We start from the raw sequence: 13,854 nt of genomic DNA, 5'->3' as shown, positions 1-13,854 counted from the left end.
CTATAAATAATTGTGATTGGGCTATATTTTTATTACTTTGTTATTACTGTCCACCCACGCGTAAACATTTTACTGATATCTTATCTCAACTTTGACAATTAAAATATACAACAAGTCAACAAGATGACCCAAGAAACTTTTGTGTCAGTTTTTAGGAAATGGCAACAGCTCTGAGTGGCCGAGCTCCAGGAGGACGAGGACCAAACCGGAGCAAGGGTCGGATTTTGGGGATCATAGACGCCATTCACGACGCGGTGGGCCCCCCCAAACAAGCGGCTGCAGACCGACGCACAGTGGAAAAAACATGGAAGTTTATGGACAAAGTTGTAAGTGCTGCATTTTTGTGACTTTATACGTCTTTTAGAACTTATTAGGCTTTTTCCTCCTCTAAAACAAGATATGATATCACCAATAAATTTCTTGGGTTCTTTTTAAAAACAATATAACAGTATTTACCTTGTTTTGGCGGTTTGAAGCCATCTTCAGGACTGTAGGATTACCAGTTTTAAGTACTTTGATTATTTACTTCCTCGGTTTTGGTTTTGCCCTACTTTAATTTCTACCTTGAAAATGTTATCACCGCACTCATTTTAGAGACATATTATGCGAAATCGACTTTTTAAGAGCAGTCAAACGTAATATTTTTTCCCCAGCCTCATTTAGCCTACTCACTCAAAGTTATATTTAGAATAATCTTTATTCCTCTGCAATCAAGATGCTATTGCTCTGAAAATTCCCGATTTATCCTAACCCCTCTACTTTTTACTTACTGTTCTCCAATATAAGGCTATTTTTAAAAAATAAAATAAAAATGATGATACACGTATGGTTCAGCTTCAGGGATTTTGGTACAAATCAAAAACAATCTAAACAATTTGGGAAAAATATTGTAATATTTTAATCTGTATTAAATTTGCAATTTTATAACAAAAAGATTCTGTTCAAAGTTCAGATTTTATACTCGTTCAGAAGAATTGATAAAAATATGAACAACAGGGTGAGCATGTTTTGCAGAATAAGACCGGATATTTTGTTGTTTGTGGAGGAAATTACAGTATATTTCAAAAATTGCTGCCTTTGCGATTTGCTAATTATGTCCATTCAAATTGCGGTACTTTGTTGTGATGACGTTTGATCCACAGGCACCAAAGTCTTAAACAGGAGACAAAATCATAATTAATGTGTCTGTGCACTGTGTAAGTGCAGTGTAACTTGAAATGTTTCACAGTACAGCATTAAATTTATTTATTTCGATGGAGACCAAGGTACTGACCAGTTCAGAGAGGTGATGCATGTTTTTAAAGGTATTTCTGAACAATAAAATCACCTCTAATCAAACAAAAGTGGAGTAGACTTTTAATGCTATACTGTGGAACATCCCAAGCAAAGCAATAACATCTCAGCAAAAAAGTTACACGATGCTCCTCTAACATTATTGTCTGTTGGCAGGTTCGCCTCTGTCAGAACCCCAGATTACAGCTGAAGAACAGTCCCCCGTATATCCTGGATATTTTACCTGACGCCTACCAGCACCTCAGGCTAATACTGGGCAAATATGAGGAGAACCAGAAACTCACACAACTCAGTGAAAATGAGTACTTTAAAATCTACATTGACAGCCTGATGAAGAAATCCAAGAGGGCGATTCGGCTTTTCAAAGAGGGCAAGGAGAGGATGTACGAGGAGCAGTCTCAGGACAGGTGAGTCTGCTGTTTTAAAGAAGAATATTGTGCTTTTGTCTGCGACATCTGTGGATTATTGTGTTATCATTTGGACATTTTGAACCACAATATTCATCTAAAACAACTTAATGGTGCACTGCGTAACGTTTTGGTTGGGGAATGTTCCACAGTAATACATTAAACAGCTTCACTTTATATTTATTCAATTACAGGTAGTTTTATAGCTCAAAAATACCTAAATAAACAGGCGATCTGACTCTGAGCGGGGGTGCTTCTCCACAGATCTGACACTATTTTTACACTTAATGTCATATTGTGAAACATTTCAGACAAAACCATAACATCTCCATGGAGAAAAAAAAAACTTTTGACAAACTCTCCAATAGAAATGTTAAAAAATGCATCTTTAAAGAAGATATATTGCGCTTTTGTCTGCTATATAGTTTAATTATGATACCTGTGGATCAGTACGTTGTAATTTAGACATTTTAAATCACTATATTCACCTAAAATGACCTAAGAAACTATTTTGCTGAAGAGTCTGCAAATGAGGTCTTGAATACAGGAATAGAAAGATTGCTCAAACCCGCATGAATCACCGTAAATACAACCTTGAGTGGATAAATGAAAAGAGGAAAAAACTATGACATGATTAAAAGTTCAAAAAAGTTCATTTCGCATAATATGTTTTAAATCTACGTCCCTTTAAGCCTTTAAGTGTGTGTCATATTTTTACGCTTAAATACTGTGGTTAGTGAAACATTTTTGGCATGAAGATTTACCTGCAGAAACCTGTTGAAACCACCTGACAGAGTTTTTTAGATCCTGTTTGCAGCATAGTAATTACTGTCTTGACCTTCTCCGACTTCTCTTTAGAAAAGTTTTGATAAATTTAAATATTCTTTCACATCATTAGCAGGTCAAAAGGTACTAAATTTGTATTGAAACTATATACTAATTTTAGCAAGTATTCATACTAAAAAGTCACGTTCGCAAGACAGAATTGACCTTTTTCTGAATAGATTTAGAATGATTTTGAGCTCTATCAGGACAAGTATAAGAATACATAGACTAGTATAAAGAAAATACTATGATTTATTATTAAAATGTCTAAATAAAGTGTTTTAGAGTGTTTTTTTTATTATCATTGTGGTTTTGGAACTGGTATTCACGATCAAGTCTATTCCTTCTTACTGAAACTTCTTACTGCTTATATTACTGTAGTGTGCTTGTCCAGTGGAAACTAATGAGGATCAAGGTTTTTATATCTGTTGTTGCAGTTAGAAAAACTGTGGTCCATGTAACTACTAATAGAATGTGGAAGAAATAAGTGCAGTGAAAGCATCGTGTGATTTGTGAGGCGTCATGTGCGTTTGCCACTGTGTCACTTTGATGAGTGGCATTGTTCAAACATATGATCTCTTTAGTTTTCCACTGACTGGCTCACATCTAATGACTGCTTTATGTGCTGGTTCACTGTCAGTTGTGATGAGTCGTTGTAACTATGGAAAACCTTTCAAGTGACTTTGAAATGATGAAATACCCCCACAGAGAAATTAACATTTTGTATTAGATTAAAATGTCATTCAGTTGAAGGCAGACATCAGGTGCACAGTGTGTGAGACAGGTCTAGACAGCAGCCCACAGAGCACAGCACACACACATACAGATATATGCATATGTAGGTGTGTATGTGCAGTATATCTCCTCTCTTTGGAGACAGAGTGATGCTGATCTACACTGAGAGCTTTGTCCACTTCAACAGGGTCAGACCAAGGGCACGCAGCGGGCCCTACACTGATCCTCAAACTGCCACAAACCTGAGCTGAGACTTCTCTACAGCCTCCAGTATCTGCGCTGTCGTCTTCACTGAGATGAGCTGTGTGTGACGCAGTCTGACCCCGTCACTCTCAGAGAGCGGGAAGTGCTCACAGAGAAGTGAAATACACAGTTCAAGCAAAAGAAACACGCTCAGGCCTCATCAGCGAAAAGAAATGATGCAGTCATTTTAGGTTATCAGAGCACAGCCAGTGCTCCTGCTGTTAAGTCTTTATCTTCCACTGGAAATTGCAATCATGCAAAAAGGCAGCGTCACATTTGTACTGACCGGGTCTGTGTGCTGACAGCGCTGACAGGAAGTGTATGTAAATAACAGCATCAAATAAGACTCATCGGTCTTATGTTTACTCAGATTAGCTAAACAAATTTACTTTGAGCCAGCTATATTTCCTCTTTAACAATGACCTAAATGCGTTATAAACACTTAGTACTGACTCGAGCAGCGGATGTGAGGTGGGTGATGAGGAGAAATGGGTAAAACTGTGTTGAATCATGTAAAAAACAATTGTCTGGAAACACTATTATACAGTCTGTCATCAGCTCCAGTTGTGTTTGTGGGTATATATAATATCACACTCACATGAGAAAATGTGATACTTTCCACCATTTCACACCAAAGGTCTTTTTGCAAAAAATGTTAGATTTAATTAAGTATAGATTTTAATTAAGAATGTGACGGCTCCAGTGGCTCTCAGGAGCTCTTGTCGTGTGCAGCACAGAGGGAAACTCCCCTTGTGCTTTTACATCCTGTTCATATATTTCCTGCATAAGCCTCAAATAGTGTCCGGGTGCGTTTGATTTGTCTCTCAGAACAGCTTGAATCATTCCTCATGCTTTTCCCTGGGCCTGCATGGACATTAATTGCCTCTTCTTCACCTCTAAAGCTCCCAGAGGGCTGTGCCTGTGTCGGCTCAATTTATCAAGTCCACTGCACTTCATTAGCATCAGTTACTATACAGTAAACAGCTCACGTATCAGATACTCTCCACCTAAAACACAAGGCCTTGTGGCCAGTAGAACTAACCTGGCCCTGGGTGATGTAGACTATTTCCCATGAACCCCAAACATACAATAGAATAATCCTTCAGGTGCTCCTGGCTCCAGATCTGAGAGGGGCCCTGGGCCCTGTCCCTGCTGCTTCTACATCGTCTAAAGGCTGCACTGGGGCAAATATTGAGGACACATTTCCCTGAGGGACGGTTCTACAATTAAAATGTCCACTGAGAAACTAATGTATGATTTATTGTTTATCAATGATAATGTAACGATAACTAATGTCTCCATTAGTTCTGTTGTTTGCAGAATATGTAAACAGACTCTGAATTGTAGTCTGAGTGTAGTGGAGAGCTGTTTCTGCTTGGTGCAGGTTCTAAGTGTAGCTGTAAAGCCTTTGTCCCAGATGAAGGGTCACTTGAGTTTTTCACTTTGAGCACAATTCAAAGTGACTTTGTGGATTGCACAGAAATGTGTGAAGTGGTTCTAATAATTGTTGGCATTGCCCTATGCGGATACAGTATTGGATTACTGGCATAGACAATATTATATGACTGTAGCGAGATTTGATTTCATTATTGACGGGTGTTATAGACTTTATAGCATTGGCTTTCATTACATTAGGGGTGGTATTACTCTGTGGGCATGTGTACCTTCTGTCCTGGGATATAAAGTACTGTAAAACTCTTTGATACTTGTTCTCTAGATCTTCTCCTTCGTCTGAACATTTATTGTTTTACTGAGTGGTTGTAATGATGTTTTATAGTCTGAACTCTCTCGTTATCGACAGAAAACAAAATGGAATCCAGCTGATCTGTACGAAAAAGTCACAACCCTTTTTTTTGCTTTTTTTGTTGAAAGATGTTTTAAATGTGACATTTTAGATTATTCCATGGTTGTATAAGCAGTTACATCTTATGACTAAAGAATGCTGGCTTTGGCTTTCTAAATTGCCAAATTAGTTAAAAAGTTCAGATGTAATGCTCATTTCACTGGAATCAAACTAGATTTGAAGAGGTGACGTCAACAATTAATGACTTTTAGAATAATATTTATCTCAAAATGTAATTTATTTTAAAACTTTTTTTTTTTTTTTTTTACACATAAAGCAATCTTAAAACAATATTTTTTAAGCCTTTAATGTTGTCTACTTTTTTTAAGATGAACAAGCACCAATGTCGTTGTGAAAAATGTTCAGCAGTGGGGTGGGAGGGCTGTAGAATTTTGGGTAGTATTGCGATTTGATATGCAATTTATATTTTAATTGTAGGATTCTATTAAAAAAATCACAGTTTTAACACAAGACAATGGCATTAAAGGGGGAGAAGAATAAATGAACTAATACAAGAATCTCATGCATTTCCAAACATGTTTTAGAGTCTTCACTACAGGGTTATGAATGTTTGAACATAATAATGGTTTTATTATGTGAACAACGGACATTATGTCGACCAAATAATTGCGACGATTCAGATTTGGTATTCAGTTGTGATATACTATCTTGCAACCAGTGTTTGGGTCTCATTAGTTGGCTGCTCTCTGTGTGGGTGAGAGTCCTGCTTGTGCATTTTATCATTGAGCTGCCATTGCTAGCATCCAAACAACGTTACTCACAATGTTCCCTGACAAAGATTCATTAAAGGAGCAGCGTCTCTTTTTACAAAATAGTCCAGTGATCGTACATCTGGTCCCACTCTTGTCTCCAGGGATGGGCGAGGCCTCTGAGTCCCACAGACCAGACTGTTTCATATGCTTGATTAACTGCTTTGATTGGACCCCGGACCCCCTTTTTGTGGCGGCTGTACCCCAATTTAAGCCATCTGATGTCCACGCACCCCCCACCAGCCCCTCGGCCCTGATACTCTGTCTTCACTGTCTACGGCCGACCACCTGAGCCCACCACATCCACCATACGTCTTCATTTTACACGCACATGTGATGAGAATATTAATGAAGAAGCCAAACAAAAGGAGCAGTACTTTTTGTGCGATTTTTGATCAAATGTGTGCTCTCTGTTGTTTCTTATTGTATGATTTATTTCGCTGTACTTTGTGGCTGAATACCATAATGCTAGAATAGAAGTATAGACTGTATTTATAAATGGACACAGCAAACCCGCTGCCGCCGCATTAGATATAGAAAGTGTTCTGCGCTTCCGGCTCTATCGACTTTACATTGAAGAACTGTCACCCGTCTCTCTCTAATTGCTGCAGTGACCCTCATCATTTTGGTCTTAAAATGTTTGTATTAACCCTCTCTACATGATCTGGGTGTTTTTATTTATCTATTTTGTAAATAGATTCCTTTTCCTAATATGGATCTCAGGTCTAAATCTCCTCCTATGCTGCCCTCGTGAGCTTCATTTGACTGGAGCCGAACGCTGTGGGTGACGTCACACTCCCTTAGTCCACTTCTTTATTCAGTCTATGTATAGAACACCCTAGAGCTGGCGATATGTTAAAAAATAATTTCATTAATTTATTAGAGACAGATTCTGATTCTGATTTGATAGGATTTTTGCTTTCGTAGTATCATTTGTACAGTTTTTAAGAGGAAACTAAAACTGTTTCTGCTTCTATTTGTTTCTGAAAGATTACACCCGATACAGTGCATATTTTGTTCAATACGATACTGTATATTTCAAATCTACTCAATACGGTTCAATAAAATAAAGGGTAAATCATGGCTGTGATATTAAAAGTATTTGTTAAACCATTTCTTGTGCAAAGTGAATGAAACACAAATATTTTAATCATCAAAACTGTGAAAATGTCAAATTTGTTGCATAAACGAGTTTCCTTCCACTAAACAAGCAACAAAACTGTAGCTCTGTAACAAAATAATTTAGTAAAATATATTTAAAAAAATACTCTTGGTGATATATCGATACAGCAGCCCATGATATTGATACTGTATCATCACATTAAATGATACGATATATTGATATTTCAATATTTTTGCACACCGCTAATAGTTATATTGACCTGCCACTCATTCAGAGCATGATGGAGGCTGAATAATCAGAGGAATGGGTGGAGGTTTGTTTTTGACCATAGAGCTGATTAAACAAACAAAAAAAATATTTTATTAATTTGTTATTTTGCTAATTCAAATTGCAATTTTGATTTGATTGCGATTAATCTTGCAGTCCTGCATTACCATAATAGTTCATACAGTTATTATTCCTTATAAGAATAGTTTCCTGGACTCATTTGAAGATGCTTTAGGGGAGATCTGTCATTGTGAGATGACGTTTTGCATTCAGAGCCAGAAGTGCTGTCTCTGTCAGGGTTAAACACGTGGGCCAGACTTCTGTATCAGCTGGATTAGTTGTTTCTGAGATGAAAATTCTGCTCTGGAGACAGACCTGCTAACGCTGCATAAAATGACATTGACAAACTGGCGCTCTGTGGCTTTCATAACTCACTGAGCTGCTGGGATCAATTCACTGCAGGAGATGCTTCAGCTCAAAACCTCCTGTTCCTCTGAAGAAGTCATGTGTACGGGGCTGTAGTTTTGTAGTTGTTGAGTCGATTAATCGGTTGATGGTGCTTTAGTCGACCTACATTTGTATTAGTTGACTTTATGCCTGGGCAATTTAATCAAAGTATATTTAATTTGACTTAATGATTTGCTGTAAATTATGTAAATTATTGAAAAATATTAACAAACAATCAAACAAAAATCATCAAATCATCATTAGTACATTTAATTAATTTGTGCTTTTATTAATCAAGGTTTTGAAAATTTAGCTAAATCATAAAATTGAGGATTATTATGATACAAGAGTATTTACTTGCAAAGCAGTTTTCTAATTTGTTAATAGTTACAATTTGATTAAATATGAAAAATGAATGAATGAAGAATTAGAATTTCTTAAAAAAACAGGAGCAGCATTCCCAGTTTGAAAGACAAAAAGTCCCTAATCGTGCAGTATGTGGGAAAAAAAATAGTCAACAACAGAAAGGAGAAGTTAGTGGGTGAGTTAGCTGAAAATATATTATTTTTTTGTATTTATTTATAAAAAGTTGAATCTGTCTTTATATAAATACATTGTTTCCTTGTACCCTACTTCTGCATAAATTGTCATTTTGCAGTAGTGTCTTGTGATCACAGTTTGGGTCAGATACATAGAGATAGTAATAGTTTTGAGTGAATTGAATCCTATAATTAAAACATAAATCAGAATTACTTATATTTCCCAAATCATTCAGTCCTATTGTTTTGTCACATGCAAAACACAATGCATTTTGACATTTCCTCATTCTCACCAACATTATTTTTCTATTTCCACTAATAAAAAACACATTGGTGAGGCCTCAGTCAGTTCAGTGTTGATTTTGAGCAAATACAACCTGACGACTTGTTACTCTCGTGTCTTAATAAACATTTTAGCCCATTCTAAAACAGGAGGTGGTTGACCAAAACAGTTTAGATGTTTGGCCATTAAAGACAGCTGGAAAGAAGGGGATCCTGGAACACATTAAACTTGTAGCTAAAGGCTGAACGCTGTCGGGAGGTGCTCAGAGTTTAAACGAGAAATGATCATATATATTTGAGGTGCACTCTTTTGAACAAGAATTTATACTTGGAAAAACAAATATGGACCTTCTTGGCCAGATTATATAACATACTGAAATCCCCGGGCAGCTCTGGAGTTAAAGGTGCACTGTGTAACTTTTCTGGTGGAGGGTCTGCTCATGTTTTTGTCTCCATGATGTGATTGCTTTGCATTGAATGTGTCACAGTGTAGTATTAAAATTAACTATCTTTATGTAAACAAGCAGGAGATGCCACCAGACTAAGAGACCGGTCAGATGTGTGCAGAGATTGACCCACTGATCAGTCAAAGTAATACCATCTCCATAAAAACAAGCAGGTGATGCAACTCTAACTAAAAAGTTACACAATGCACCTTTCACTGACCCACTGAAGCACTTATCTTTCTACATTGTCCTTCTATTCCTATCTTCAGATATACACACATAAGAAGAAGTGTTTTTATGCTCCAATTAAAGGCTGCCACACTGCGAATTTGCCCAATTTTGGCTGCGGTGTGCTTCTCCTTGAGTTCAGGGAGGGGTGATCCGACTTTGTGTCTTTGTGTGTGATTTTAAGCCGCTGTGCTCCTCATGTGTGTGGTGTCAGTGTGACTCTGAGCTGCTCTGTCAGATCATAACCTTCAAACATCAACAGCGCTATGGTAACAGCCAATAAAACAGAGCGTCAGGGGCAGATGAGTGATGGACACAGAACTCAGACTTTATTCCTCACCTCTCTTACAGTGGTAAATTTAAAGTGCAGCATCTCATCCACATTATGCATAGAAGTTGTCCTACACAAATAATGACCCTCAGTCCACAAAAGCGCACTGTTAATCAAGTTTGAAGCATTCTTTAAAAGTAAAAAGGCCAGAGTAGTTCCTCACATGTGTTTGTTTACATCCACACAGCGCACAGATCGAGGTGAAGGTGCAGATTAGCGATAGTGACTCTACTTCCTGTGAACTTTATCTCCAATCTTTTATGCTTTAAAAATCATGTATCTGAAGTATTGCACCACGTTTCACACATAATACCAACACAGTTTAACTTGTATCTAGACTAGAAGTGCAGCGCTCTGATCTTTTTAACACTAAAGAGTCTCAAAGCGAGTGGTTTTACTGTCGACAGGAAACAGCTGAGGAGATCACGCTCACAACTTTATAACCTGTGGTCCGCAGACAGAGATCGCATGTTTAAAAATCGTTAAAGACCGAAATATCCTGTAGTGTGTGGCGGCCTCTAGTCACCAACATTATCACATCAGATTTTTTTTTTTTTATATTAGGGCCTACATTTGTACAACTGTGTAGAAGTGTGAGCTGGTCTAGTATATGATTCACTTGGACTGCTGTGTATCGCCTGGTGGGAGTTTGCTTCATGTAGATGGGGCTTTATGATGAATAAGAGCAGTTTTCTCATAGATCTCATCATGTCCTCCAGCCGTGAGCACAATTGAAACGTAAACACAAACATCACATGGAGATGGCTGTGTTCGGTGGAGATGCCTCTGCCTGTTGGACCTGTGTGGGCCTGGGCGGGTGCTGTACGGTGACGGTGGGCCTGGGCGGGTGCTGTACGGTGACGGTGGGCCTGGCGGTGCTGTACGGGTGTGACGGTGTGGGCCTGGGCGGGTGCTGTACGGTGACGGTGGGCCTGGGCGGGTGCTGTACGGTGACGGTGGGCCTGGGCGGGTGCTGTACGGACACATTATAGTGGTGTATGGCCTCGATCGTACAGTGGAGCTTCAGCCGCTTTTTAAAGTGATTGTCTCTAAATCAGCTGGATTAAAAGTGCACGTCTTTTGCCAGGAAACAGAGTGTTGCAGATAAAAGACAATCTGACCTCGCCCCCTCTCTCTCCTTCTCTCTCATTCCCTCGCTCACGCTCGTTCTCATTTTCTCTGCCTCCCTCCCTCGCCGTCACTCTCCCTCTCTCCATCCCTCTTTTCCTCTCTCCATTACTACCCCCTCTCTCTTTCACTCTATTTGTTGTTCTTCTTCCTTCTCTCTCTGTCTCGTCCTTTCTCCCTCCTTCTCTCTCTCTCTCTGTCTCATTCTCTCTCTCTCTCTCTCTCTCTCCCTTGCTCACGCTCGCTCTCATTTTCTCTTCCTTCCTCCCTCGCTGTCACTCTCCCTCTCTCTCCCTCTCTCCATCCTCTCTCCATTACTACCCCCTCTTTCTCTCTATTCCTTCTTCTTACTTCTCTCTCTATCTCTCCCTACTCTTCTGTCTCTCCTTTCCTCTCCTTCCCGCTCTCTTTCTCCCCCTCTCTGTCTGACTCTCTTATTCTCTCTCTCTCTCTCTCTGTCTCCCTCGCTCACGCTTGTTCTAATTTTCTCTGCCTTCCTCCCTCACTGTCCCTCTCCTTCTCTCTCCCTCTCTCCATCCCTCTTTTCCTCTCTCCATTACTACCCCCTATTTCTCTCTATTCTCTCTCTGTCTCACCCTTTCTCCCTCTCCCTTCTCTCTCTCTTGCTCTCTTCTCTCTCTCTCTCTCTCCCTTTCTCTCTGTCTCTGTCTCACTCTCTCTTCTCTCGCCTCTCTCTCCTCTTTTCTTCTCTTTTGCCCCCCGTTCATTCTCTCTCCTTTCACATCTCTCCCCATCTCTCTCCCCATCCTCTCTATCCCTTCGTCCCCCTTTTTTTCTCTCTCTCTCTTCTTCTTTTCTCCATCCTCTCTTTCTTTCTCTCTCTTTCCCCCCCTCTCCCTCCCTCCATCCCTCCCTCCACCCGTCTGCCGTCCCTGTTCTCATTATGAATTAGCCCTGAGTCACTGTGCGCTTTTCCAGAGAACATGCTCTCAGAGGCTGTAATAAGAATCTACAGTGCTGGCCTTTTCAACATGGAAATAAGCCATCATTTAGTTTGTCTGAGTATTTTGATTTGAGTTGGTGTATTTAGTGTAATCCAAACTTGATAAAAAAGAAAAGTCATTTTGTGGTAATGAAATGAGACAGCCCTGTTTGTATTCATGCTTTGACCAGGTCCGGAGGTCTTCTTTTTCCATAAACAAAACAGAAAACATGGAGTAAATATTGAGTAAATTAATGAGTTTGTACTAGTGATGCAGCTCTGGTCTGGGCACTTGTACTGAAGAGCTGTTTAAAGCAGATTTTCCACATGACTCTTACTGAAAAATAAATGTATTATCTGTTTTACTGGTTCTCTTGTTTGGCTTCTTTTTCCGTCAGGGTGGCCATGGAAAACCAACCACTTAATGATGTGGCAAGTTTTGACATTGCACGAAAGGGCTGAGAAAAATTAATCTGAACATGATTTGCAAATATTAAAATAGTCTGCTGTTCATCTCATTGTCTCTTGTCTCAGCTGAATGCCCTGTCAGTCAGAGGGCAGTGTGGTTGCACACTTGAAGGGTTTCTGCCGCTGCTGAAGTTTGACTTAAACTTAGACTTAGACTTGCACTTTGTTGTCATTCAGATACATTGTAAGTGTACAGAGAATGACATTTTGTTATAATTGTAGTCCATACAGAATAAAAAATCAGCAGCATAATAAAGTGAGTTTTATGATTCAAAATTCAAGTAAAAGTGACAGCAGTACCTATACAAGAGGAAGGAAATGATCAACCCAATGTTGTCTTTGTAACCCAAGTATGACCTGAGCTATTTAAAGCCATAGTATGTAACTTAACTCTAACAAAAATAGACTGAAATGAAAACATGTTTTTTTCATTATGGATGTTTTTATTGCACCCAAAAACTGAGCGGGCATCTCCACAAACCTGACTCTTATTTGACCTGGAGCAGGGCCTCCTCCTGCTTGTTTCCACTGAAAAGTTGTTCCTTTGATTATAATACTTACACATAAAACATATCAGTCTCCATGGAAAATGTTTCTGAAGTATGGTTCTAACTTTCATTTTCCATGGGCTCATGCAGGTGACTTTCCGCCTCCAGAAAGTTACATACTATCACTTTAAATGTTAATTTGTGCTCAGCTCTTGAGTGCTCTTCCATTAGATTGATAGGCTTATATATGCATCTGAGGCCAGTGGCAGGAAGGGCTTCCTGATGAATAAGATGGAATAACAGTCTGAGGTCGCATAGACAGATGTGTTCAGGCTGCTATAATATGACTCTGTTCTGTTCAGTCTAACACATGACTGAACAGTTTTTGAACAATCCTCTCAAGTCCTGCAATGACCACAAATTCCTTCTCGTTCCATGGAAACACATTGGGCTTCCTGTGGATGTGGTGTGCAGGTTTTCACATGTGGGACGTCACACACTGATGATGTCAGAGGCCCATGAAACACTGGAGTGTGGGGAGCAGTGACTCAGCTTCCAGAAAGTAGAACCATCTGTGAAGGAAGTGAAGAGCTGAGGAGGAAACCCTGAGCTCCATGTAGGCCAGCAGCATGTGCGCATAGGTCTGTCACGATTACAAAGTTTGAAGATAAGATAAGACAGTCTTTATTTGTGCCACAATGGGGAAATTCCATTGTTGCAGCAAGATAAATACATATTAGATAAATAGATACTGCGCAAATTGAAATGAAGGACTCCAGCACTGTTATTTACAATAAGTTTCCATGACTATTTAAAAAAAAAAAACTTGGCTTCAGTGTGCGTTCAGTTTATCATCTATTTGTATGCATTACTTGTTAGTACACTAGTCTTTCAACTAATTTATGTCACTGAAATAATAATAAAACACCAGATTTAAACAACAAAAAACTACAATATTGTTAAAGAAACATGAGTTGGCATAAATAAATAGCAGAGTCAAACCCTTTAGTACTTCGTCTGCATCTGTAATGAGTCATAAAAGTTATTA

At 39.0% G+C, this 13,854-nt stretch overlaps 1 protein-coding gene across 1 annotated transcript in view; it reads left to right on the top strand.

Moving 5' to 3' along the window:
* cblb (Cbl proto-oncogene B, E3 ubiquitin protein ligase) overlaps window positions 1-13,854 on the top strand; it is a 94,229-nt gene that overhangs the window by 795 nt on the left and 79,580 nt on the right. The window contains exons 2-3 of the mRNA XM_055148214.1: window positions 149-326; window positions 1,450-1,700. Of these exons, the coding sequence (XP_055004189.1) occupies window positions 159-326; window positions 1,450-1,700 (419 nt within the window). The 5' untranslated portion in view covers window positions 149-158. The remainder of the gene's footprint in view (window positions 1-148; window positions 327-1,449; window positions 1,701-13,854) is intronic.

This window comes from Boleophthalmus pectinirostris, unplaced genomic scaffold (genome assembly GCF_026225935.1).
Source record: "Boleophthalmus pectinirostris isolate CB_2022bp ecotype Guang Dong unplaced genomic scaffold, ASM2622593v1 HiC_scaffold_12, whole genome shotgun sequence".
Lineage (NCBI taxonomy): Eukaryota > Metazoa > Chordata > Actinopteri > Gobiiformes > Gobiidae > Boleophthalmus > Boleophthalmus pectinirostris.
This window is presented reverse-complemented; position numbering and strand designations above follow the sequence as displayed.